The 25856-nt window shown below is 35.1% G+C and overlaps 1 protein-coding gene across 1 annotated transcript; it reads left to right on the top strand.

Moving 5' to 3' along the window:
- Positions 1-2000: 2000 nt before the first annotated feature.
- stmn2a (stathmin 2a) lies at positions 2001-20298 on the top strand. Its single transcript, NM_001005923.2, is given in 5 exon segments — positions 2001-2171; positions 6662-6757; positions 9919-10094; positions 12868-13059; positions 18777-20298. Coding segments are annotated over 5 exon segments (543 nt in total). The 5' UTR covers positions 2001-2152; the 3' UTR covers positions 18837-20298.
- Positions 20299-25856: the final 5558 nt, after the last annotated feature.

Below are 25856 nucleotides of genomic sequence, written 5' to 3'. Positions count from 1 at the left end.
AATGACCCCAAACACACCTCCTGTAAAAGGGCTATTTGACCAAGGAGAGTGATGGGGTGCTGCGCCAGATGACCTGGCCTCCACAGTCACCGGACCTGAACCCAATCGAGATGGTTTGTGGTGAGCTGGACCACAGAGTGAAGGCAAAAGGGCCAACAATAAGCATCTCTGGCAACTCCTTCAAGACTGTTGGAAGACCATTTCAGGTGACTACCTCTTGATATCATCAGCTCAAGAAGTTTGTCATATCAAATATAGATGCGATCGCGAGCTCTCTAAAGAAAGCGAAAACTGCTCACACTTTTAGACTGCCTCATAAAACAACAACAGGATGCGGCAGATTTTGTTCTTATTGGCTTTGTGTCTGTACATTAAGACAACGACAAGGTTAGTTTGAGCTTGGGTCTTCCATGGTTCATTATTATGTGCATATAGAATTATGGTGTAATGTCTCAGCATGGTGGTTCCTTTGTTTTCATTCTGGCTAGCTCTACAAGCTTGTGACTTATCTCTGTAACCAATCAGCCTCCAGCTGCATGTGTTGCGCCACCATTTGGTACCCTTTCTCGTGTTTTGGCCCTCTTTTAAAAGGGTGCCAAAAAAGTGGTATGGTACGGTTCGGTACGCCTTTTGACAGTAGAAACAGTACCGTACCAGTGAGTAGAAACGGGCCATTAGGTGGTCCAAATTTATTCTATGTATTTTAATATTCAGTGGGAGGTGTAGGACCAAGAAAAATTGTCCAATCAAAATGTGGTCACACTTTACAATAAGGTTCATTAGTTAAAGTTAATTAATGCATTTCCTAAATTGAACAAACAATGAACAATACATTTACTACTGTATTAGTTCATGTAACGTTAGTTAATGAAAATACAGTATAGTTCATTGTTAGTTCATGTTAACTCACGGTGCATTAACTAATGTTAACAAGCATGGACTTGGATGTTAATAATGCATTAGTAAATGTTCAATTATGATTAATAAATGCTGTACAAGTGTTGTTCATGATTAGTTCATTTTAGTAAATGCATTAACTATTGAACCTTATTGTAAAGTGTTACCCAAAATGTTCGGTCTGAACACTGCGATCGGCTGTCCTACCTGCCTGTCAAAATATGTAGTTGCATTACAAAGAATTATATCATCTGCATGTTTATGGATATGGTTTAGTTAGAGAATGACAGGCAAACATCAACAACCTACCTTCTTTAAAAAAAATTGTATTGTAAATACTAACTGTACTTTTAAGTTTTCTCTCTGGTGAATGTTACATGATGTACTGTATGATGTTATAGTATTCATTGAAGAGGTGTGGATTTAGATGGAAATTTGCAGGGAGGGTCGTGGGCATTCAGTACCATGAGGCTAATATTTTCAATATAATTTCAAGATTTCTTATTGCACCTTTTTTCTGAAATTTGTTAAAGCTATATTTGATTTATTGGTAAAACTAAAACTTAATTGATAAAAGGGTTCTTAGAATATAAAAAAGTTATAAAAAACACTCTTACAGTCTTACATTTCTTTACTTAAAATGTTTTAATGCTCTCAAATCCCAATTGAATTTATTTTACCTTTTGTTCACTTAATAACCATTGCTTAATTTCACAACTTAGCATTTAATCATACTATACTTGTAGAAAATTAATAAAACAGATAATGACCTCATAGTATTTATTTATACATGTAGTTTGATCTTTTTAAGATTGTGATCAGCGTTTTTGAATTATGTACATCCATAATGTATCTTTTTAAAAGAAAGAAATAAGCTTTATTTTGCAGGCTACCTCATTTGTAGACAATTCAATGTGCGGTTACTATTATAATGCAATATCATCATAGATGCCCTTTAAGAGCCCACACATGAGGTGGATTGCGATAGGTGTCCAGCAGCTCGCGCTAGATTAGATGCAGGCCAGATTTTTTCCTCCTTCCAAACACACACACACGTCAGTGAAGTGAAGTGCTGCCGGTGGCCAATCTGCTGTTGCGCGGACTGGATCATAAGTCAGCCGCTCCCATTCCTCACATCCCTCCGCGCTCCTCATTGTGCTCTGCTGACTCAGTGCCTTAAGCATCATCCGCTCTCAAGCCAGTGGCACAAACCACGACCGTTGTGGAAATTATTACGGATTCAAGAAACGACACCATGGCCAAAACAGCTATCGGTAGGTGCTACTTATTTCTAGTCATCTTATTTCATTGTTGCGTTTGTAAATACGCGAGTCTCTGGAAAGCTCCACGTACGCCACAACAGACTCTGATGCGCATAGACTATATGATATATAATGTTATATCAACATGCGCATTATATCACGTACAGTATAGTTAAATTTTTCCATATTTTTCGTGTAAGCAAATGCGCTCGTGTAGCCTACGTACGTTCACATTATCGACGGGATTCTAAAAGGTGCATTTCTCATTAATATCCATCACGTAAGTAGACATAATTCGCATTAGTATTCGAATATACTGCCCAAATGTATATATCAAGATAGTGGCATGTATGTAAGATTATTGTCGATGGCGCACCTGCTCCTGCTGCCTCACATCATAATGCAGAAAGACCGCACCCAAGAAGCACCGGTCAGACAATATAGCCATAAAAATCCCACAAATACCTCCATATCCCGCATTTGCTTCAAAAACTCCGATTTATCCAGCCATAATGTGGAATGTTTATAAAATTCAAGCCGCTTTTTTTGGTTATGTTGTCATCATTCTTGTTTAATAGATAGTGTGGGAGATAATTGGTGACAGATTTTCATTCATACTCCATTTTGCTGTTAATTACCTTTTTTGTGCATTAGGAAGCTAAATCATATTGCTGGTTTGGCACATACAGTATAGCACACACAGGCCTAACCAATTCATGCATTGCAGATGCATTGTTTTAATACAACAATAATAAAACATTAGCATAACTCTGCCTTTGAGTTTTTTTCAATTATATAAAATAAACACATTACCACATTTCTGCTGTGAAATATGTTGTGGATGCAGACCCATGAGCATATGGCATGATTATACAGAATGTTATTTTTTTATTATTGCTTTTTCAGGCTCCAATAGCAAAATTACTGAACCATAAAAGTCACCCTACTCAATCAATCAGAGCTTTTCTGTCAGAATTTACTGTTCTGTGAGTCTCCTGACTGGTGGGCTTGGTTGTTGATATTGATAAGAAAAGATTGTGAGTTGCTGGAGGCCGAGTGGATGCAGACTGGGAGAGCGGCCAGCCCTGCAGCAGCAGGATGCTGCACATGGTGGTCTTTGCAGTGTTGAGAGAAACTATATGTGGACACCAGTGTGTTGTCCAGAAAGGACATTGCACCTGCCTCTGGCCTGCAAATTGAAAGTATGGGATTTGTGTGTCATCCTAGACTCTAATAAGTCATTGGTGACTTTGATATTTACATATTTTTTCTCCATTTGTTTAGTGCGTTCTAGTCTACTCTGTGCAGTGTTCTGACTGTAATTCTCCAGCTAATGGGCTGTAGGATGTGCTTGTAATCTGTAAAACGCTACGGAGGGCAGGAAATGGCAAGTGTCATTAGTGAACCTCCTGCATTTTTCATGAGTCTGCAAGCTCCATTTGTCTAAATGCAGACAAGGCTCTCCAGATATGTAAGGTTTTTTAAAGGGTAATATTTTCTATGGATTTACTTTGTTGAATTCCAATTGGTTTTATTGGTCTCGTATGTGTTATGCGTTCATTTTCCCAGTGAAGAACACAACTTTATTTCTTTTTGAGTGTGTATTTTACATTAAATAATTTTCTACTTTAAAAAATTAATTCAAAGTTTGCGACATGTCAAGGGTGGATAAATGATTTCAGCTGGGTTAACTAGCCCTCTATTGAGCAAAAAAAGTCTAAAGAACTCAAAATCTGATTTAGATGGACCGTTTACCCAAAAGTTAAAATTTACTAACAATTTGTTCACCCTCAAGTTGTTTTAAGTTAGATGTGTTGAACACAAAATATATTTTTGCACAACATTGATAATCAAACCATTGGCAGTAACTACTGACTTCCATAGTAAATAAAAAAGAAAACGTAGACTCTTTTGTAAGTTTGACATGTACTGGAATTTTCTGAGTGAAAATTGTTTCAGATTAGAGCCCCAGTTGTTTGTGCTCAAGTAATGATGGTGTTGAAAAATGTATTACATTTTTATGCACTTTAGTCAATTTTTCAAAAGTCGGTTTATGTAGAGTTTATAAACATTTGGTTTTAGTGATACCGGTGGCCATTAAGTGAACTGCAACCTAAGAGCTATGTTAGACTATAGTTTCAGTTTATTCTTTTTTGGATGTTGAGTTGACGTTACGCTGCAGAATAGTAGTTTTAGGATTATCATGGATGTCCTTTTAGGTTTATTATGCATTTGCTTCATATTTCGTAGAACTGAAAAAGACTCCCAAACCACTCGAAAAGTCACATCTTTTTTGTTTAAACAAGTCCTTCACATTAAATTTAAGAATTTGGTCTTTCATAGACATCCGGAGGTAGGGGAAGATCTTTTTTAGTTTTTTTGTTTTGAGCTGTTCCTCAAAGTTTAAGTGCAGTGTTTGTACATACTGTATAGCCATATGTTTTGATCATGTTCATTAATTTCACCAATCTCGGCCATATTAAAGAAAGAAAAATAAATTAGTTTTACAGAATTATATCTTAAGGTCTGTATGAATTAACAATATGCAATGTTTATTTTGCTAGTGCATATTGTTTTTAATTAATCCGTAAGTTAATCAACACACAATATTTTTTTGTTATACTTCAATCAAATTCTGTCCATTTTCTTCTGCATTTGGGGTGGTGGTGCTTCACTGTTGACATCAGTTTGACAGCTTCAGCCACAATATTAATAACCACGCCCCTCTTACCATTAGTTTGCTGCAAGGAAATGACGTTTAAAAAGAAAGCCCCACCCTCCACTCAATATTCAGTTTCAGTTGGAAGTACATCAACATACTGAGATAAAAGTCTCAGCAACTTCAACGTAATCCTGTCTTACAAAATTGTGTCCTATCTCTAGTCAGGAAATCTTCAATTATGCCAACAGTCCACTTTTAGGTTTGTTATCAAGCAACCAACACTGTTCAAGCTGCTAATTAACTAACCTTAACAAAATGAATAAACAAAATGGGCAAAAAAAGGACACAAGTCATTGTTCACTTGCACTATAACAGGTAATGCTTTTTTTTTTTTTTTATAGAAATGTCCTAACTGAATTACTAAATTTACCATAGTTACCAAACAGATAGGATAAGATTTTAAAGTTAGAATCTTTCTTTAATATGCCCCCTGGAGCAATGTACAAAGGAGATTAAAGGACATCTTCAGTTATACTATACTATATACTATACTATACTATACTATACTATACTATACTATACTATAGTGAAAAAGGTCATTGGTTTTAGTATCGTAGGTCTGGTGCATAATATTTTAACACTTAATCCAGAGGAATTAACTCTTGCTCAGAAACTACATTTCTATGCTCATGGATATATACAGTCAAGCCCAAAATTATTCACACCCCTGCCGAATTTTGTTTTAAAGTTACTTTTTTCAACCAACAACTTTTTGTTTTTCACTGGAAGTGACCCAGACTTCTACCAAAAGATAATAAGATTATGTACAAGAGGCATCTGTTCTCAAGAGAGAAATTCACAGATTTTATTTACATTTGAACAAACACTTTTAAGTCAGAATTTTCCAGGGGTGTGAATAATTTCAGGCTTGACTTTATATTACTTACTAAATTAAAGATGAGCCATATAATACGTATGGTAATCATAACAACTACCAGTTTTCTAATAATGTGTATCCGTTTCCATGTAAAAACCGCTTCCAATTAAGACCTTAAAAGCTGTTTTCAATGTACACTCTTAAAAATAAAGGTTTCAAAAGCAAGTTTTTCTGCTATGCCAAAGAATATCCATTGTTAGGTCACTAAAATCCTTTGAAAGAACAGAACCATTTTGACTTTGAAAGCACTACATTCAGTTACTCAGAGTACTGCAAGATGTTTGTTGTAACTTGTAACCAGAAGTTACCGAGAGTTTTATTTCAGTATGTTCATGTACTTCCAACTGAAACGAAATAGTTAAGTAGAGGACAGGGTATTTCTTTGTGCATCATTCCCTTGTAGCAAACTTACCAGTAAGAGTTGCATGGTTATAAATATTGTGGCTGAAGCCATCAAAGTGTCATCAACAGAGAAGAAACACCACTACAAGCGCTGAAGCAAATGGTCAGACATTGATGGAAGATTACCAAAACAAACAATTTTTTTTCAGTGGATAAACGTACATGTTTAAATTTTTCATCTAAAGAATAACAATGTCCGCTAGCAAAATAAACACTGTTGTTTTTGATTTCACGTGGACTATTTAAACCCACTTTTTTTCATTGCATCTAATTTGACTGCTTAATGACAATCACTTGCTTGGAAAAGAGCTAATTTTGAAGCACCATAGAGACAGACACTCATGTATGAGGGGTAGAAAGTGAAGCGCAGGGAATGTTATAACCTCTGAAGAGCTGTGGAGACTGGCCAATATTCTCTGGCCTGTAAACTTCAGCATTTGTGCTGGAGTAGTGGAAGTGTGTTCGCTGTATGACTAACTGGGGGCCAATTATGTGTTTCAGCATACAAGGAGAAGATGAAGGAGCTGTCCATGCTCTCGCTTATTTGCTCCTGCTTCAGCCCACAGACACGCAACAACATTGTCTGTGAGTTTGAAGGTAAGTGGGAGAACAATGGAGTATTCTTGCTAATATATCTCGAATGAAATGCTGTGTTGTAACTCTAGGAAATATAATGTAGTGTATATATATATATATATATATATATATATATATATATATATATATATATATATATATATATATATATATATATATATATATTCAGAATATATAAGATTATAATCAACATTTAATATACAGTTGAAGTCAGAATTATTAGCCCTCCTGAATTATTAGCCCCTCTGTATACTTTTGTTTCTATTATCTGTTTAACAGAGAGATTTTTGCAACACATTACTAAACATAATAGTTTTGATAACTCATTTTTAATACCTACAGATATTATGATTTATTTTTTCTTTGCCATGATGACAGTAAATATTTTTTACTAGATATTTTTTCAAGATCCTAATATATTCAGCTTAAAGTGTTAATTAACGGTTTTAAGAGTTTAGCTTAATAAGGCAAGTTAGGGTAATTAGGCAAGTCATTGTATAATGATGTTTTGTTCTGGAGACTATCGAAAAAATTACTTAAGTGAGGTTATAATATTGACCTTAAAATGTTTTTTTAAAAAAAATAATAAAAACTGCTTTTATTTAGACAAATAAGTCTTTTTCTAGAAGAAAAAAATATTATGAGACATGCTGTAAAAATTTCTGTGACATCATTTGGGAAATTTTTGAAAAAGAATAAATAAATTCACAGAAGGGCTAATAATTTTGAATTCAACTGTACAGTAAATGTTGATTAGAATCTTGATTAATTATGGTCTTTATTATGTTTCAGTTCAGTGAATCGTAAATTAATAGTGGAAGCCCATTTCAGCCACAAATTATGCTTTGGTGTATCACAATTATGACAAAAAGTTAAAATTACAAGAAAAAATGTCTAATTTCTTAAATTTATATGAGGTAATTATTCGTAATTATGACATCATAATTATCCCATCAGTGATTTGTATGGTTAAAATGTGACTCCATTGTTAAACATCATTATCTTGTTTATATTTATAGATATTTGTCTATTATATTTAATGTTGGCTATTACATTTTTACTATTACCAAAAGATTATTATTTACTAATTAATCATAAAAAATGTAAAATTACATAATAACGTTTACTATTTCTTACAACGAAATTGAATTGGTTTACTCAAGTTTGACTAAAATGAAAAACAGCCTTTTAACTTTGTAAAATACATGATAATTAACTAGATATTTAAACATTTTAATAACAAAAAACATTCTCTGCAAAAAAATGCATAAATAAAATAAAATTTTTCAGAACATGGCCTTCATATTTTTCACACCATATACAGTTTAAGTTTATTTTCTTTTTTAAATATTTCCCAAATGGTGTTAAACAGAGCAAGGACACTTTCACAGTATGTCTGATTTTTTTTTTTTCTTCTAAAGAATATTTTTTCGGCTAGAATACAAGCAGTTTTACATTTTTTAAAAGCCATTTTAAGGTCAAAATGATTAGCCCCTTTAAGCTGTTTTTTCCCAATAGTCTACAGAACAAACCATCTTTATACAATAACTTGCCTAATTACCTTAACTTGCCTAGTTAACCTAATTAACCCAGTTAAACCTTTAAATGTCACTTTAAGCTGTATAGAAGTGTCTTGAAATATATCTAGTCAAATATTATGTACTGTCATCATGGCAAAGATAAAAGAAATTGTTTAGTACAAATAATTTGAAATGAGTTCTTAAAACTTGTGTTGAAATGTGTTGAAAAAAAATCTTATATCAATTAAACAGAAATTAGGGGGGGAAATTGACAGGGTGGCTAATAATTCTGACTTAAACTGTATTTCCATTGACTAAATTCTTTTTTTTTCATTGTTTTAAGCATTTGTCTGACAAATGTAAAATACTAATAGTATTATTCTAAAAAGTATATTTGTATAACATAAAAGAAAAAATAAATATATTTATTCAGAACTGTAAAGTATGTTTTCAGGATTTAAGGCAAGTGCGCATACAGTTTTAAGGCTGCACAATACATTGTTTTAGCATCGATATTGCATTGCGTGCATCCACAATAGTCACATCGCAAGATATGCAATGTAAAGTCAGAGTTATTTTGACCTGGAGCTACTGAACACATGTGATTTGTAGAGTCTCTGCTGAGTTTACCCATAAAAGAGTGAAAATGTATCATTTAAATTTGTTTTTAATGCCTGTGACTCAGCATTTCAAGAGAATTTAAAACATTAGGACCCCAAAAATGATGACAAAACAACAATAGTAACAAAGATGAATTGCATTTAATTATTTATACAGAATTTTGTATACGATATATGGAAAAATATATATTTATTTTTTTTTTACTTAGAATTTTTGTCGTTTCTACATTTCAAACTGAAAGTAAGATTACATTACTTACCCAATTGGCAGATAATTTTGATTGTTTTCAGAAAAAAAAAACTCTTAATTTTGACTTATTTTGACTTTAATTTGACTTGCTCTTTTTGATATTGTTTTAGGTTTTTTAAACGAGACAAAGCATTTTTTGCATTGTGATTATTCAACGTCTATACCTGAATACTGCCAGACACCTCAGAAAAACGTCAAATAGAGTTATTCAAACCTTCTGTATTCATATTGCAATATTTATCGCAGGAAAATAAAATATAGCAAAATCAGGTTTGACCAATATCGTGCAGCCCTAGTTTAAGTAACTAAAATGAAATGACCTAAAAATGAAGAGTAATCCTTTCCTTTTTTCCAATGATTAAGTTTAATTACAAAAACTTTGATAACACTTTAAATTGATGGTGCATTTGAGTATTAGTAGATTATATGTTGATATTGCTCCTTCAACAGATATTTAACCGATGATTAGAAACTTTTAGAAAGTACATGTCAACTTACACCAACCCCAACATCAACCTAACAGTCTACTTATAATAATGAGAGTAAGTTGGCATGAAGATGCAACATAACTTGAAATCAATAAACGGACCATCAAAATAAAGTGTGACCTAAACTTTCATTTTAATAATAGTTTTAAAAAGATTTAATTACAAAGACTAGTTACTAATAACACCCGATACGTATTACATTATAGATATTTACCTAACATGCATTCACTGAATCACTTTCACTTTTACTAAGCAGTGTCACTGACTAATCATTGTCTTGCAGATATGGAAGTAAAACCCATAAATAAAAGGGCCTCAGGTCAGGCCTTTGAGGTGATCTTGAAGCCCCCTTCACCGGTATCAGACGCGGCCCACAGCATCACCTCTCCTCCAAAGAAGAGGGACATGTCACTGGATGACATCCAGAAGAAGCTGGAGGCGGCTGAGGACCGCAGGAGGGTTAGTGCAAACACAGACAAATGTACATTTAAAGAGATAGTTTGTGCAAAAAAATAACCTTTTTTTCACAATTTACTCTCAATCAAGGGGTTTTAGGTTTTTATTTCTTATGTTGAGCATAAAACAAGGTATTCTGAATAATTTTGGGGGAAAAGACAGCCACATTGAGAACAAAAATATCATAAACGTGGCTGTTTTTATGATATTATGGCTTTTTTTACCCAACATTTTTCAGAATATCTTTTTTGTTCAAAAGGAGAAAGAAACAGGTTAAAAGGCAAATGATGACAGAATATTTAGATTTTTGGGTGAACTACACATTTAATAAGTGAATCAATAGCCCTGTTTCCATCAAAAGATGTAAATTAAACTTATGTGTGTTATGTATTACGGCATAAACATTTAGAATGGCCAAAACAACATTTCAATTATCGTGCAATGTGGTCTGTCTGCAAATTCGTCCATTATGGTGTTTTATTATGCCCATTTTTGTTATTACGTGATCTGTTAAAACAACATGCTTTTTTTGATGTGCATGCTATGTATTCAGCAATTGTGTTTATGCACATTTTTCTTATCTAATAAAAAGTTTATTCTACTTAGTTGCATGCGAACAATGCATATATAACATTTTTCCATCAGGGATTTTTTTATTGCTGGGCACAGATTAATTTCTGTTTATCGCTGGGGTCTCCACAGTGGAATGAACCGCCAACTTATCCAGCATTCATCTGTACCACATGTCTTTTCACTTGTGGGGGAAACAGGAGCATCCTGCGAACACGGGGAGAACATGCAAACTCCACACAGAAATACCAACTGACTCAGCAGAGGCTCGAACCAGCGACCTTCTTGCTGTGAGGCGACAGTACTACCTACTGTGCCACTGCGTCACCATTATTATCTATATTGTCATTATTATTATTATTAATATTAATGGTAATAGTAATAAAAGCAAAAATGACTAGTAAAAATTTCATTTGAAACTACATATAATAAGTAATAAATAAATATTTAATAAATAAGTATTTAACAATTACTTAATTTAATGAAAACATTAAAAAAATGTCACCTTGACGAACAGAATCATTCTGCAATCAACTGACGCCCAACTTTTAACCGGTAGTGTATGTGTGTTACATATATTTATTATGTAAATAAATAGAAACAAAATTATACAAAACAGTTTTGTTACATATATATTTCAATTTATATATAATTTGTATCATATGCACATTTTCTGTCTATATATAAATACATGTTCTCAAGTATATGCATGCATGTGTGTATTTATATATATTTAATAAATACACAATACATACCACTTATATTATGTCAAAACAAACTTTTATTTTGAAAGCGATTAATTTTTGCCCAACACAAATTGTTGTATGCAATATTGGATGGAAACGTGGCTATTCTGTATATTTACATGAATGTCATAATGTAATTATTTATTTTATTTTGAAAAAGACAACTTTGCTTTAGTGGTTTATGAGTTGCTTTTGGAATATGCTTTTATTCTTTTTGTTTTACATGTTATACATTTGCAGTTAATGGCACCATGTTAATGGCAGTTAATGGCACACATCAACATAGCTTAACATGGTGTGTTATTACATAGCGTTGGTGTTTCATTTTTTTAATTCATAAAGTCTTCGTATATAAAATCTTGCTCAAAAGAACCTCCTTTTTCCTTTCCTTTGTTTGCCTTCAAATTGTTGACCACTGCCTTTTGCTTATATTTTTAGAAAATGTGTCCTACGCAATACAGTTGAAGTCATAATTATTAGCCCCCCCTTTGAGTTTTTATTTTTAATATTTCCCAAATTATGTTTAACAGAGCCAGGAAATTTTCACAGTATGTTTGATAATATTTTTTCTTCAGGAGAAAGTCTTATTTGTTTTATTTCGGCTTGAATAAAAGCAGTTTTTATTTTTTAAAAGCCATTTTAAAGTCAAAATAATTAGCCCCTTTAAGCTATATATTTTTTCACTAGTCTACAGAACAAACCATCGTTATACAGTAACTTGCCTAATTACCCAAACCTTCCTAGTTAACCTAATTAACCCAGTTAAACCTTTAAATGTCAATTTAAGCTGTATAGAAGTGTGTTAAAAAATATCTAGTCAAATATTATTTACTGTCACCATGGCAAAGACAAAATAAATCAGTTATTATAGATGAGTTATTAAAACTATTATGTTTAGAAATGTGATGGAAAAAGTCTTCTCTCCGTTAAACAGAATTTGTGGAAAAAATAAACAAGGGGGGAAATAATTCTGACTTCAACTGTATGTCTAAACTGCACTGCCAAAATGCCACAAATAGAAAGAAATAGAACATTTCCTTTTTATTCACTCACAGTCAAGTGGTTTTGAACTTATATTAAATTCTTTCTTCTGTTGAACACAAAACAAAACATTCTAAAGAGTTTTGAGGAAAAACAGCTATTGACATTCACAGTAGAAACTACTTTGGAAATCTTTTTTTGTTTTTAGCATTCTTTATATGGTTCTTTGTGTTCGACAGAAGAAACTCAAACAGAAGTTTTTACATTCAACTATGAATTGAGCTGGATAACGTTAATTAATAATCTTTGTTGACATGATAGATTCTTAATCTTGTGTGTCTTGAGTGTTGTCTTAATCTTGTTTATATCAGAATATTGTCCAAGTAAAACGTACCCTTTTACCTCTCTGCAAATGTATGCACTTCTATGCTTTAACAGTTGGAGGCTCATGTGTATATTGACATATATGTCCATAACAGTCCCAGGAAGCTCAGGTGCTCAAAGCTCTGGCTGAGAAACGTGAGCATGAGAGGGATGTGCTGCTCAAAGCCATGGAGGAGAACAGCAATTTCAGCAAGATGGCGGAAGAAAAGCTCATTCTGAAGATGGAGCAGAACAAGGAAAACCGTGAGGCCCACCTGGCAGCCATGATAGATCGCCTGCATGAGAAGGTGAGAAAAACACTTTGAGGTAAAACAAGGTAAAAATTCAAATAACTGGCCACTTTATTAGGTACACCTAGGTAGTCGTGATATGGGACTCCATTTGTCTTCATGACATTAGCTATGTTTTTTATACAAAGATGCAAATTAACTTTTGTGCAAAACTGGAATATCATATAAAACATTTGCAAGTAAAGCACTATTTCCATCCAGTGCAGTGTTTTTCTCAACCACATTTCTTGAAGAGCACCAGCTCTGCTAATTTTCTCCTTAACCAAACTCTAACTGTAACCAAACACACCTGATTCAGATCATCAGCTCATTAGCATAGACTGAATGGCCTTTAATGGGTGTGGCTGACAGACGAGACATTCAAAACATGCAGTGGGGATGATCCGCAAGGAACATGGTTGAGTAACACTAATCTAGTGTGTCAAAGATAACTACAGTGCATCCTGAAAGTATTCATAGCGCTTCACTTTTTCATGTTACAGCCTTATTCCAAAAGGGATTATATTAATTTATTTCCTCAAAATTCTACACACAATACCCTATAATGACAATGTCAACAAAATATTTTTTGAAATTGTTGCAAATTTATTAAAAATAAAAAACCTGACAAATCACATGTACATAAGTATTCACAGCCTTTGCAGTGACACTCTAAATTGAGCTCGGGTACATTCTGTTTCCACTGATCATTCTTGAGATGTTTCAGCAGCTTAAGTGGCGTTCACTTTTGGTAAATTCAGTTGATTGGACATGATTTAAAAAGGCATACACCTGTTCATATAAGTTTCCAGGGTTGACAGTGCTTGTCAAACCAAGCATGAAGACAAAGTAATTGTCTGTAGAACTCCACAACAGGATTGTCTCAAGGCACAAGGCTGGGGGAAGGTTACTGAAAAATTTCTGCTGCTCTGAAAGCACAGTGGCCTCCATCATCCTTAAGTGGAAGATGTTTTGAACCACCAGGACTCTTCCTAGAGCTGGTCGGCCATCTAAGCTGAGTGATCAGTGAATAAGGTGCTTAGTCTGGGAGGTGATCAATAACTCAATGGTCACTCTGTCTAAGTTCCAGTGTTCTTCTATGGAGAGAGGCAAACCTTACAGTACGACAACCATCTGTGCAGCAATCCACCAATCAGGCCTGTATGGTAGAGTGGCCAGACTGAATAAGCCACTCCTCACCTGGGATTTGCCAGAAGGCATCTAAAGGTCTCTCAGATCATAAGAAACATAATTCTCTTGTCTGATGAGACTAAAATTGAACTCTTCGGAGTGAATGCCTGGCGTTACGTTTGGAGAAAACCAGGCACCGCTCATCACTCATCAACAGGCTAATAACATCCCTACAGTGAAGCATGGTGGTGACAGCATCATGCTTTGGGGATGTTTTTCAGCAGCAGGAAATGGATATAAGGCTGTAACATAAACAAAATGTGGAAAAAGTGAAGCGCTATGAATACTTTCCGCATGCACTGTACATTGTCACTTTCTGATAAACTGGTGTTGAATATCAAAAAGAAAAAAGGATTTTGCTGTGATTGTAAAAGCCAAAGTGAGCATTTATTCTAATACCAAACCAATTTCTCCTAGTGGCAGTAGTATTAGAGGTTTAGTTCACCCCTTAAATAAAAAATGATGTTATTGATTACTCAGCCTCACATCGTTCCATACCCTTTAGACCTTTGTTCATTTTTGGAACACAATTTAATATATTTTAGAAGAAATCTGAATTCTCTCTGATGCTCCAAAGGCAGTAAGAGTTGTGAACAGGGCTTGACTTTAACACCCTCCAAATGCAGGTAGATTTTAGCAGTAGTGGCTTAGAAAGCCACTCCCACTAACCACTTTTCCGGTTGAAAATAATTTTTAAATTGTAGTTTATCGAAAAGCAGCACAACTGACAAAATAACTTTGCACAAGCAAAAGCAAGCAGGTGAATACCGAATGAGAGGATGATCACACACACAGTGAGACACAGGCTTTCTTCGCTCACTGACAAGGGCTGTAGTATTGCATGCATGACTAATGTGATGCACACGAGAGTTTATAAAGCTTGCACACTTCCGTTTCCTTGTGCGAAGTAAACGTGCCTGCAAACTTGTGCGATCAGTTCTCTTTCAAAAATAGACTGGAAAAAAATGCTCATGCACTCACAGTCCTGCTTATTCGATTTTTACCATTCTTTAAAGAGATTATTATCTTGCCTAATGTTAACTGTGTGCACCTGATCATACTTTCATTATCGCACATGGTATGTTTTTCACCTGCTTTCTTTTGCTTACAGTTTTTTTGTTTTTTTGGTAATGGTTTAGTTATCATCCTTTACAACAAAATTGCTTTGATAGGAAATCTTCCCATTTATGTATAGTTAACAGACTACTGTACATAGTTTTAGAAACATGACAAAAGTTATTTTTAAAATGTATTTTTTTTTTTTTTTTTGCAGAAATGTTTATAAATTATAGCTAAGAAAACATTTGTTTATTTATTTTTGGTGGTGCCAGAGAAAAAATATTAAATCCCTAATGTTGAGTCCTGAAAAGTCATGTGAAATAAGAACTAATTGCAATGCAACACAGTGAAGCCACAACCCATTTGCTAATGCTCATTGAGCAAGCTATACACAACTCACAATAAAGTAAAAGGAATGAGGAGGTGGCTGCTGATCAAAAAAAAGTTAATGTCAAGTTTAATGTCAAGCTCTAAAAAGATCTTAAAAATTACTCTGTTGTACTGCTGACTATAATGTTAAGTCTTTTAAACAGTTGTTTTACTGCTCAAAAGTGCTCACGAGGCTTCGTAAGATTACAGTTGGACCACTGAATTTACACAAAATGTCAGGATGTCCAAATATTTTAATCTGTGTTTTGAAGATGAACGGCAGTCTCTGGGAATTTGAATGACATGAGGGTGGGTTTTTAATAGCAGATTTTTTTCTGTAATTAATTTGTTTCAGTGTGCGTGTCTGCTTCTTTTACGTTACATCAGATAAACAGCAGTAAGTGATAGAGACAGAGACAGATGAAGCTGAAATTCAGCTCATTAGTCAAAAATACCATGTACGTTTTTTTGATGTATTTGTGGTGGAGTTTATACAAGCTTTTCTGAAATGATGAGTCTCACAAATGCCGTTTGTGGTACACACACACACACACACACACACACACACACACACACACACACACACACACACACACACACACACACACACACATATGTGCATTTACTGACACCACACAGCCCTGGGGCCTCATGTATCAACGCTGCGTACGCACAAAAACTTTGCGTACGCCAGGTTTCACGCTCAGAATCGCTCACGTTTGGATTTACTAACAATGAACTGAACGTGGGAATGTGCGCAGGTTCACGGCAGCTTTCTGGCAGGCGTACGCACATTTTTTGTGCGTGTCTGTTTTATTTCCATTGGCGACTCCTAGAGGCAGTTGTGTTAAATTCTTCTCTACAAAGTGTCTGATCCTTGCAATGGCAGCTGTATGAGACGGGTTCATATAGTAGGTATGTAAGATTTCCATACCATACAGTTGACCAGCTAAACATTAAAGCACAATTTGCAGCGGTCGCCTGTTTTCCCAATGTAATCTGAGCTATCTACTGCACGCACATTGCTATAAAGACACTATCTAAAGATGAATTTGCATGCGTGAATCAGAAACATTTCCATTCAATAAATGTGCAAATAAAATATGATGCACAAACTTATTGATGATTCCTACTTGTCTTTCTCGTGATAAATAGTGGGCAAAATCTGATATGTAGCGGGGAAAAAAAGAAAGAGTTCATCAGACGCTGGATTTGAGCCGAGTTTATGCTAGAACGTGTCAGTACACGATCACATGCTTCTTATGAGGTGCGCCACTGAGACTGCTAAGAGTACTGCAACACTTTACAGATATAAACCACACTATTTCTTTTTTAAATGCACTCAGTGCGATGTTCAGACCCAACTGTGTTAACCGTACCAGCTAAACTCTCCCACTCTATTTTTTTCTTTTGTTGTTAATTCCGGAGAACAAACTTGCAAATAACACCGCTTTTCTCCGGTCTACCTCCGAAAGCAGCACCTCCAATTCACATTCTGTTCAAAGTTTCTCTTTTTGCTTGATTTTGCCATTGCTTTTTCGTTGGGTTTTGCCATTAGCATAGTCATTAGCATATTCATACGGGGGAGGAGGCAGGGAGGGGTTTTGCGCTCGTGCATGTTGCGCTCAGTTTCACGTTCATTCGGATGTACAAAAGAATATGCATGAGATCCGGCGTACGCAGTGTTTCATACATCTGAATTTTTTTCTGCGTACGCACATTTACAGCTTTGTGCGTACGCAATGTTTTAGTAAGATTTCCACGCAAGTCTTCGTACATGAGGCCCCTGGTGATTATAGCATAGCGGTTAAGAATAACATAGTGATTTTACTGTCTTTATTAGAAACAGGCTCTGTTTTAAAAACATTTAAAACTTTTAAAAATTACAGAGAGTTGCAACATGTTTTAATCCCAGTTTCTTTGCAAACACACAGTTTTGTCCAAACAGCTTACAATAGTGGATTTTAATCATAGGTGGCCTTTAACATAAATGAAAACAAAAGCAAGATTTAATAGTAATATTTGTATAAAGAGATACATTTTATAAAGTTGTATACTGATCTCCAAGTCCATCAATGGCAGTTCGATCTCTGTGTTAATGAGTCTCGTCACAAACTCCATCAAGTTGCTTCCTTTGGATCCCTTCGCAATTCCCTAGATACGAACGTTATTGCAACTCGAACAAGCTTCTAAGTCAGTTAACTTCGTTTGGAACTCTCTTGGACTCTCTTATTCCGAAATCAGGAAATCAAAAATCATGGGACTTCAATGGTTCAGCTTATCATGTAAAGCTCTAAGACCACTTTTGTGTATAAAAAAAAATCTTAAAAATTACTTTGATGTACTGCTGACTATAATGTTAAGTCTTTTAAACAGTTGTTTTACCGCTCAAAAGTGCTCACGAAGCTTCCTAAGATTACAGTTGGACCACTGAATTCACACGCACTGGCAGAATGTCCAAATATTTTAATCTGTGTTGTAAAGATGAACAGCAGTCTCAGGGAATTTAAATTACAAAAGGGTGAGTTATTAATAACAGAATTTATTCTTGGAAGACAAATTAATAACAGAATTTATTCTGTTCTAAGTCGGTTAACTTCCTTTGGAACTCTCGTTGACTCTTGTTCAGAAATCAGGAAATCAAAAAAATCATGTGACTTCAATGGTTCAACTAATCATATGAAGCTCCAAGAACACTTTTGTGCAACAAAAAAAATCGTAAAAATGACTTTGATGTACTGCTGTCAGTAATGTAAAGTAATTTAAACAGTTGTTTTACCGCTCAAAAGTGCTCACGAAGCTTCGTAAGATTACAGTTGGATCACTGAATTCACACAGAATGTCCAAATATTTAAATCTGTCTTCTGAAGATGAACGGGAGCCTCGGCCTATTTAAATGACATAAGTTATTTAAAACAGAATTTTCATTATTGAGTGAACTAACCCTTTAACAACTAATTTAATTATCGTGCCTGTTTTATGCTTAATTTTATCAGTCACACAAGCTTCTTTATCAAGTATCTATTGAAAAGTGGCCAGTGAGAGTATACACATATATGTTTTTGATAAGTTAGTAATCATGAAAAATAAAAATGTTTTTGTTTTTACACTACTAGGAGCGACATGCTGCAATCGTCCGCAGGAACAAGGAGCTGAGGGAACAGATAGTAGAGTGAAGCTCTCCTCCTCCTTTTCATGCCCTTCATCAGCCGACCTCCATCCTATTCTGCTCACACACACTCACACACACAACCAGTCAAAACAACTAGTATCACAGTCCTATACTGTTTGAATGGTCTTGCTTGATTTCATAGAGTAATGGGAAGACACAAGTATTATTTTGTAAATACATCTTTTTTAAATCTATCTATCTATCTATCTATCTATCTATCTATCTATCTATCTATCTATCTATCTATCTATCTATCTATCTATCTATCTATCTATCTATCTATCTATCTATCTATCTATCTATCTATCTATCTATCTATCTATCTATCTATCTATCTATCTATCAGATTGAATGATAAATCAGATGTATCAAATCTACAGGATGCATTGCGTTATTTCTTTTATTGGAATTCTGTTTTTGTCAGGTTCAGGCACGTCTGGTTTGATCACGTGAAAGGTTTTTCGATGTTGTAAGTAAGCTGCTCGCTTACGTTTGCGGTGTTAAATGATGTGAAGTTTGGTGTAATTGTGAAGAATGCAAAAAAAAAAAAAGCATCAGTGCTCAGGCCCCACAGATCTACATTCTAAAAAGCAAACATACCCCAAGACTCATGAATATATAGTGCACTTAAGTTTATATACAGCATGATCGAAAGCGTAGCCACCTTTTCCTGAACAAATAGCTTGAGATATGAGTACTGATAACAATAGTGTCTCATTTGTAACCTTTTGCATTTTCGTTTCTTTGCTCAGTATCCTCTGTGAAATGAAATATCACCCTATTGAAATCTGCATGTCGACATCTGCAAACTTGCTCTTTTGTTGGCTGATGATTGGAATCGCTGCACCCTTTTTGGACCCTTCGGATAGACAGCTTGACATGGCCTGCGTTAAACTGCAAAAGAATAAAAAAAAATAATCAGCCAGTTCCGACCCTGTTGCTCTTTAAATGACCCACTCATTGATTCAGGCCTTCGGCACTCAAGGCTGATGTTTGTCATCTAGCAGGAGTCCACTTCATCTTCATTAGTACAGCAGCGGTGTAGTTAAAGGAGCTGAATGTTCTGACATCTTTCTGGCTTGATAAAATAGGTAACATCTTTACCAGCTGAATGTATCCTCATAAACTCCCAACTACAGCCTTTGACGTGTGACTATTTTCTATTAGCTTAATTTGGATGAGACTGGAGTGAATGTGTGTGTGCGTGCGTGTGTGTGTCTGCCCCTGTTAGGCTGACTGAGCATTTGTGACCTTTATCTCTGGAAGTGAAGCGATGGGAAGATGCTGAATATGCACTGAATGATTATGGTTTTTATGTTAAATTATTTTCAGATCACTGTCTTCTCTATAAATATGCTTGAAGTGTCTTCAGCTGCCAAAATTGTCTTTCCCCCCTCTCATTTCTGTGTGTGCAAAACTTTGGTGAAAATAAAGGTTTGGGGTTCTGTGAACATGGTAAAAAAAAATGATGTTTGCTTTTTATTTTATGATTATACTCGAGAAAAGGGACAGACAGGTGTATTTAGAGTTGCGTATTGTGGTTTTAAAGGCCACCTATTTTAACCCTTTTACAAGATGTAAGATAAGCCTTTGATGCCTCCAGAATGTTTCTGTAAATTTCCAGCTTAAAATACCCATCAGATTATTTATTATTGCCTCCAGAATTTGCTCATTTTGGTGTCTAAATAGATTGTAGCTGTTTTTGTAGCATGTGGCTTTAAATTCAAATGCTTCTTGGAGACACTTTGCTTTATTTTATTTTAAGACACTGTAGAATACAACTTAGAATACAGCAAAAGATAACAGTTCTTTACACAATAATCACATTAGATTCACAAGATAAAGAGCAAAACCTCAATAAAATACATATAAAAATTAAGAGAAATAAAGCAATAATAAATAAATAAATAAATAATAATAAAAAAGAGATAAATATTCAAGTAGCATGAAAGATCTCATCCTATTTGCTCAAGAAAGAAGCACATGTCTTATTTCAATTAATCTAAGTGATTTAATAAAAAAATCTGTTTCACATAGGAATTCTATAAAGATTGGACTTTTTTTTTTTTTAAGGAACCTCTGTGACAGTAAAATTTCGCAGCAGGTATAAGAAAGTTCACAGTGGCCTCTAATGACTTGTTTTGTTTTTCAAAATAACAAACAACATCCTTAAGGTGCAAATTACCACTCATATTAACCTTGGGAAAGCAATATTGTGGCTGTTTAAGCGGATTAAATAAACAGAAGAGACATCAAACGCTGGATAAAATCTTTCTAAACCGATCACTTCATTTCTCTCTCTCAACAAACACTTTTAAAGTTTTAACTCTTCTAAAGTTCTAAACTCTTAAAGGGAAACACACTCCGTCACCTTCAGCTCAAAACTCTTAAAGAGGAAGAACAACAAGAACAAGTCGTGAATTCTGTCATGTGTATAAATGTATGCGCCACAATATGAACTTTAATCATTGACAAATATCTTCACACTCATTCTTACAAAATGTGCAAATATCAGTAACATCACAATATTTGGATAATATTATTTGCATATGTTTTATTTCAAGAGGTCACAATTATGTCGAGTTTAGACTGCATGATTTTAGCCTAGATTTTGACTCGCCGACAGGTTTTGAGAAATCGCAGACAAATGCCTGAAATCACAGACAAATCAATGCTTGTGCACGTGAGCAACAATCACACAGTGTAAACTATCAAAGATGCCATCTAAGAGAATCATCAATGAGTCGCCAATGCCTGTGAGATATTTGGCATGCTAAATATTTGGAGCTGTCTGCGATTCAAATCATGCCATGTGAATGTATTCTGATTGAAAATAACATTGGCTATTACCTACAGCCGATGAAAGAGCAGCATTCACTAGTGTGGGTATCTGCAGGCCAGCAGGAGGTTGGGGGAGAAGTTTAAAGCGCTCATTTTCAGTTTATTTGGACCCAACAAATGGAGGAAAACTATTGGAAATTTGACAGCAGCACCCGCGTCGGTTTGACGTGTCATCTGAGTAATATCACATCCGGTCGATAAAGGAAAAAAGCTGAGGAGAAACAGCTAATTCTCTTCAAACCCAGGTGAGCAAACATGTGCATTTTCTGCCCCACTAAAGGCTTCTTTCTTATTATGTAGTTAATAACAAAACATATACTATATGACCTGGCGTTGTTTCCATGTCAGTCCTCGCGTGTTTAGTTGTGAGTTGTTGGTTGTGAGTGGCAATTCTTCCTATTTTTTAAAGTCATGCAGTGTGACACCCAGTGTCACCGATCCATCTTGCAGTGTAAACAAAACAGCGATGAAATGCTACCCCAGATAGTCATGCAGTGTAAAAACATGTTACATAACTACTTTGAAAATTATGCAGTCTGAACTCAGCATTAGCTGATGATTGATTATAAAGCAATTTTAGCATACTGTCCCTGGAGAGATCCCATAAGATCCTCGAGCCCAGGGCTCCCTCCTGCTTGCAGGGCGAGAGGGCAGTTTGAGCTCAGGTAGGTCTTGAGAACTTCCCTGCTATTTATAGCTTATGAAAAATTAATGATTGCTACAGAGTGATATATTGCTGATTAAGAGCTTGTATATGGTGCTAATTGGGTTTGGTCAATTCACCTATGCCGCAAGTTTTTGGACTGTGGGAGGAAACCCATGTGAGTGTTAGGAACAAACTGTACAGAAACAGGCCTTGTTGTGAGACAACAGTGCTAACCACTGGGCTGCTGTTCCGTTTATTGAAACTCGAAATTAGTTTAATGGACGTTATTGCATCTCGAACAACCATCTAAGTCAGTTAACTTTGTTTGCCACTAACTCTGATTCTCAAACACTCCAAAAAATGGCATAACCAGCAGCTATGTTCCATTCCTCAACATTAAGTTATGTGTTTTTCTGCTTCATCCAGCTTGTAGACCATCTGAGAAATTTTTACCTTTTCTGATTTCCTCTCATTCAAATACTTCTGTAATCTGCTCTGAAGAGAGAGTTGAAATTCATCCATCAAAACTTTTTTTATTCAATATTTTGTATTTTAAACAAAGTCTGAGATCCATCTAACAAAAAAGAAGAAAGTAATATAAAATAAAAACAGTAATACTGCAATAATCTCTCATATTTAACTATAATTGTAGTTTTCTTGCTGGCACCATTTATTTTGGCTGTATAGTGTATTGCAAACTCATATTGTCCAGTGCAAAGACCCTCCAGAACAGATCAGCAGGAATAATTTGTAATATTTGCACTGAATGTACGAATTTTATCTTGAATAGCACCAAAACCTTCATTAGATACTTCTACATTAGCCTTTCCCATACGGCCAATATTTTCATGGCTCTCCTCATCGCCATACGTATCATTGGTTATTTCTCCTTATTTATGCTTCAAACCAATTTTTTTAGCCCTTTTGTGCTTCTGCCTTTACATGTTAACTTTTAGCTTGTCTTTAGTTTCTTAAATGTATCATCAAGGGAATTTAGAATCAATTGATTAAGTTAAACTGTTTTTTTTTTGTCTCACAGGAATCAGCTTTGAAAGCCACACCAGAAGTCTTTTTTATAAAGTTTATTGGCACTATATTACTCAGAAAAAATCACAGGAAGAGCTGACTGATGTGGCATGATGCAAAAACGTACATAAAGCAGTTAAACTCATGCTTTTTGCATGGTTTTGTTGCTGGACTACTTGTTTGTTGTTGGAAATGAATGAATTCCAGTCTGTCACTTGTCGTTTGTTGTGTACAGTGTACAGTGGCTTAACTCTGATCAAACACACCTGAACCAAATTAGGACCTGAAATGTGCTTAATCATTTTAGTCAGGGGTGTTTGGTCAGGTAGGCTGCACAGTGGCGCAGTAGGTAGTGCTGTCGCCTTACAGCAAGAAGGTCGTTGGTTCGAGCCTCAGCTGGGTCAGTTGGCGTTTCTGTGTGAAGTTTGCATGTTCTCCCCGTGTCTGTTTGGGTTTCCTCTGGTAGCTATGGTTTCCCCCATGGTCCAAAGACATGTGGTACAGGTGAATTGGGTAAGCTAAAATTGGCTGTAGTGTATATGTGTGAATGAGTGTGTATGGATGTTTCCCCGTGATGGGTTGCAACTGGAAGAGCACCTGCTGTGTAAAAACATTTGCTGGATAAGTTGGCCGTTAATTCCGCTGTGGTGACCCCAGATTAATAAAGGGTCTAAGCCTAAAAGAAAATGAATGTTTGGTCGGGCTTGCAACTGAAATCTGCAGGGTTGGTGATGTCTGATCTAGGCTGTGCATATTAATCACGTGTGCAACATTACAGTCTGTATTTTGTTCTGACTGGTCTGTTTTTCACCTGGATTTTACATTCAGGATTAATGGGATAAATGAAACTGTGGTGTTTGAGGCTCACTGTGTGTCATTTTTATAAGCTGAACTCTCATCATTCAACTATGTCCTGGTCAGTGGTGTAAAACTAATTACAAATACTCAAATTACTGTAATTGAGTAGTTTTTCTCAGAAATTGTAATTTACTAAGTAGTTTTAAAGATGTCTACTTTTTCATTTCTATGAAGATTAGAAAAATCAGTCCTGTTATTTTTGTCCAATCAAATCACACAGAGAAAGTAAATCGCATCATAATGTGCTCAAGACATGGGCGACTTATAATTGCAGCAAACTGTTTAGAAGCATGTCCAACAAGATGTCCAAAATCTTTACACACATTGACCCAGAGACTGCTTAGGTGCTTATCATTGATGAGATGATGACAAATATTTACTGAATCATGACCTAAATGGCCTTAAACACCCAGCAGGCACAAGATGTCAACATGACTTCAGATTAATGTTGTACCCTAACGTCATGGACCTTGCATTTTTTTTTTAGAAATTAAAAATCAAGTTGAAGTCAGAAGTCAATGTCCAGCGTCCAATCCAACGTCTGATGATGTTACAGCTTGACGTTGTGTGGATGTTACCACTATGACGTTTAAAAGATGTTGGACTTTGGTTTCAAAACCTGATGAATAAATATCAGTATTTGATATCAATATGACGTTGGTTTTAGATGTTGGGTCGATGTTGAATTTTGGTCACTTTCTAACAACCGACCAAATATCAACGTCCTTTGGTGACATTATTGGACATCAAAATAATGTTGTCATTAGATGCTGGCTAGTGGCTAGACATTGAATTGTGTATGTGCCTGCTGGGCAATAACTAGTTGCACTACAGAATGTTACGTTTACACACACATGCACAAATTACATGTAAATGCATCAGCTTTTTACAGCGTAATAATCCTTAAGGTCTACTTTTTACTCATACTTTGACTAATATTTACAACAGATACTTTTACTCTACTTGCACTACATTTTTAGGCAAGTAATGGTACTTTTACTTGAGTATGATTTTTCAGTACTCTTTCCACCACTGGTCCTGGTATATTCACATTTTCATTATGGCACCTTTTGGAAGCTTTTGTTTTGTCTTTATATCACATCACCAGCAGATGTCAGCAAACCATGGTCAGAAATACATGCAAATTCATTCATTCACTCGTTCATTCATTCATTTATTCATTCATTCATTTTCTTTTAGCTTAGTCATTTATTCATCAGGGCTCACCAAAGCAGAATGAACTGCAAACATATCCAGCATATGTTTTAGACAGCGGATGCCATTCCTTTAGCAACCCAGTATTGGGAAACATCCATACACATTCATATACTGCGGAAAATTTTTTACCTTATTTATTTCACCTGTAGCGCATGTCTTTGGACTGTGGAGGAAACCAGAGCACCCAAAGGAGACCCACACCGATAGGGTAGAACATGCAAACTCCACACAGGAACGCCAACCTATCACACGTTTCTGCTGAGCTTATCAATGCAATAAACAATTAGTTGTGTTTAGATTAGTCGCTGCTGTCATTTAATTTGTTTGATTGAAATGAATTTTCTTGGGTAATTACCAAAAGACTGCAATCAGGCCACAGAATAAAATATTATGATGTTTTTTTTCCTCAAAATAAAAACAATGTATTATTACAGC

The sequence above is a fragment of the Danio rerio genome, chromosome 16 (assembly GCF_049306965.1).
Source record: "Danio rerio strain Tuebingen ecotype United States chromosome 16, GRCz12tu, whole genome shotgun sequence".
NCBI lineage: Eukaryota > Metazoa > Chordata > Actinopteri > Cypriniformes > Danionidae > Danio > Danio rerio.
Note: the sequence above shows the minus strand (reverse complement) of the source record. Positions and strands in the feature narration are given on the sequence as shown.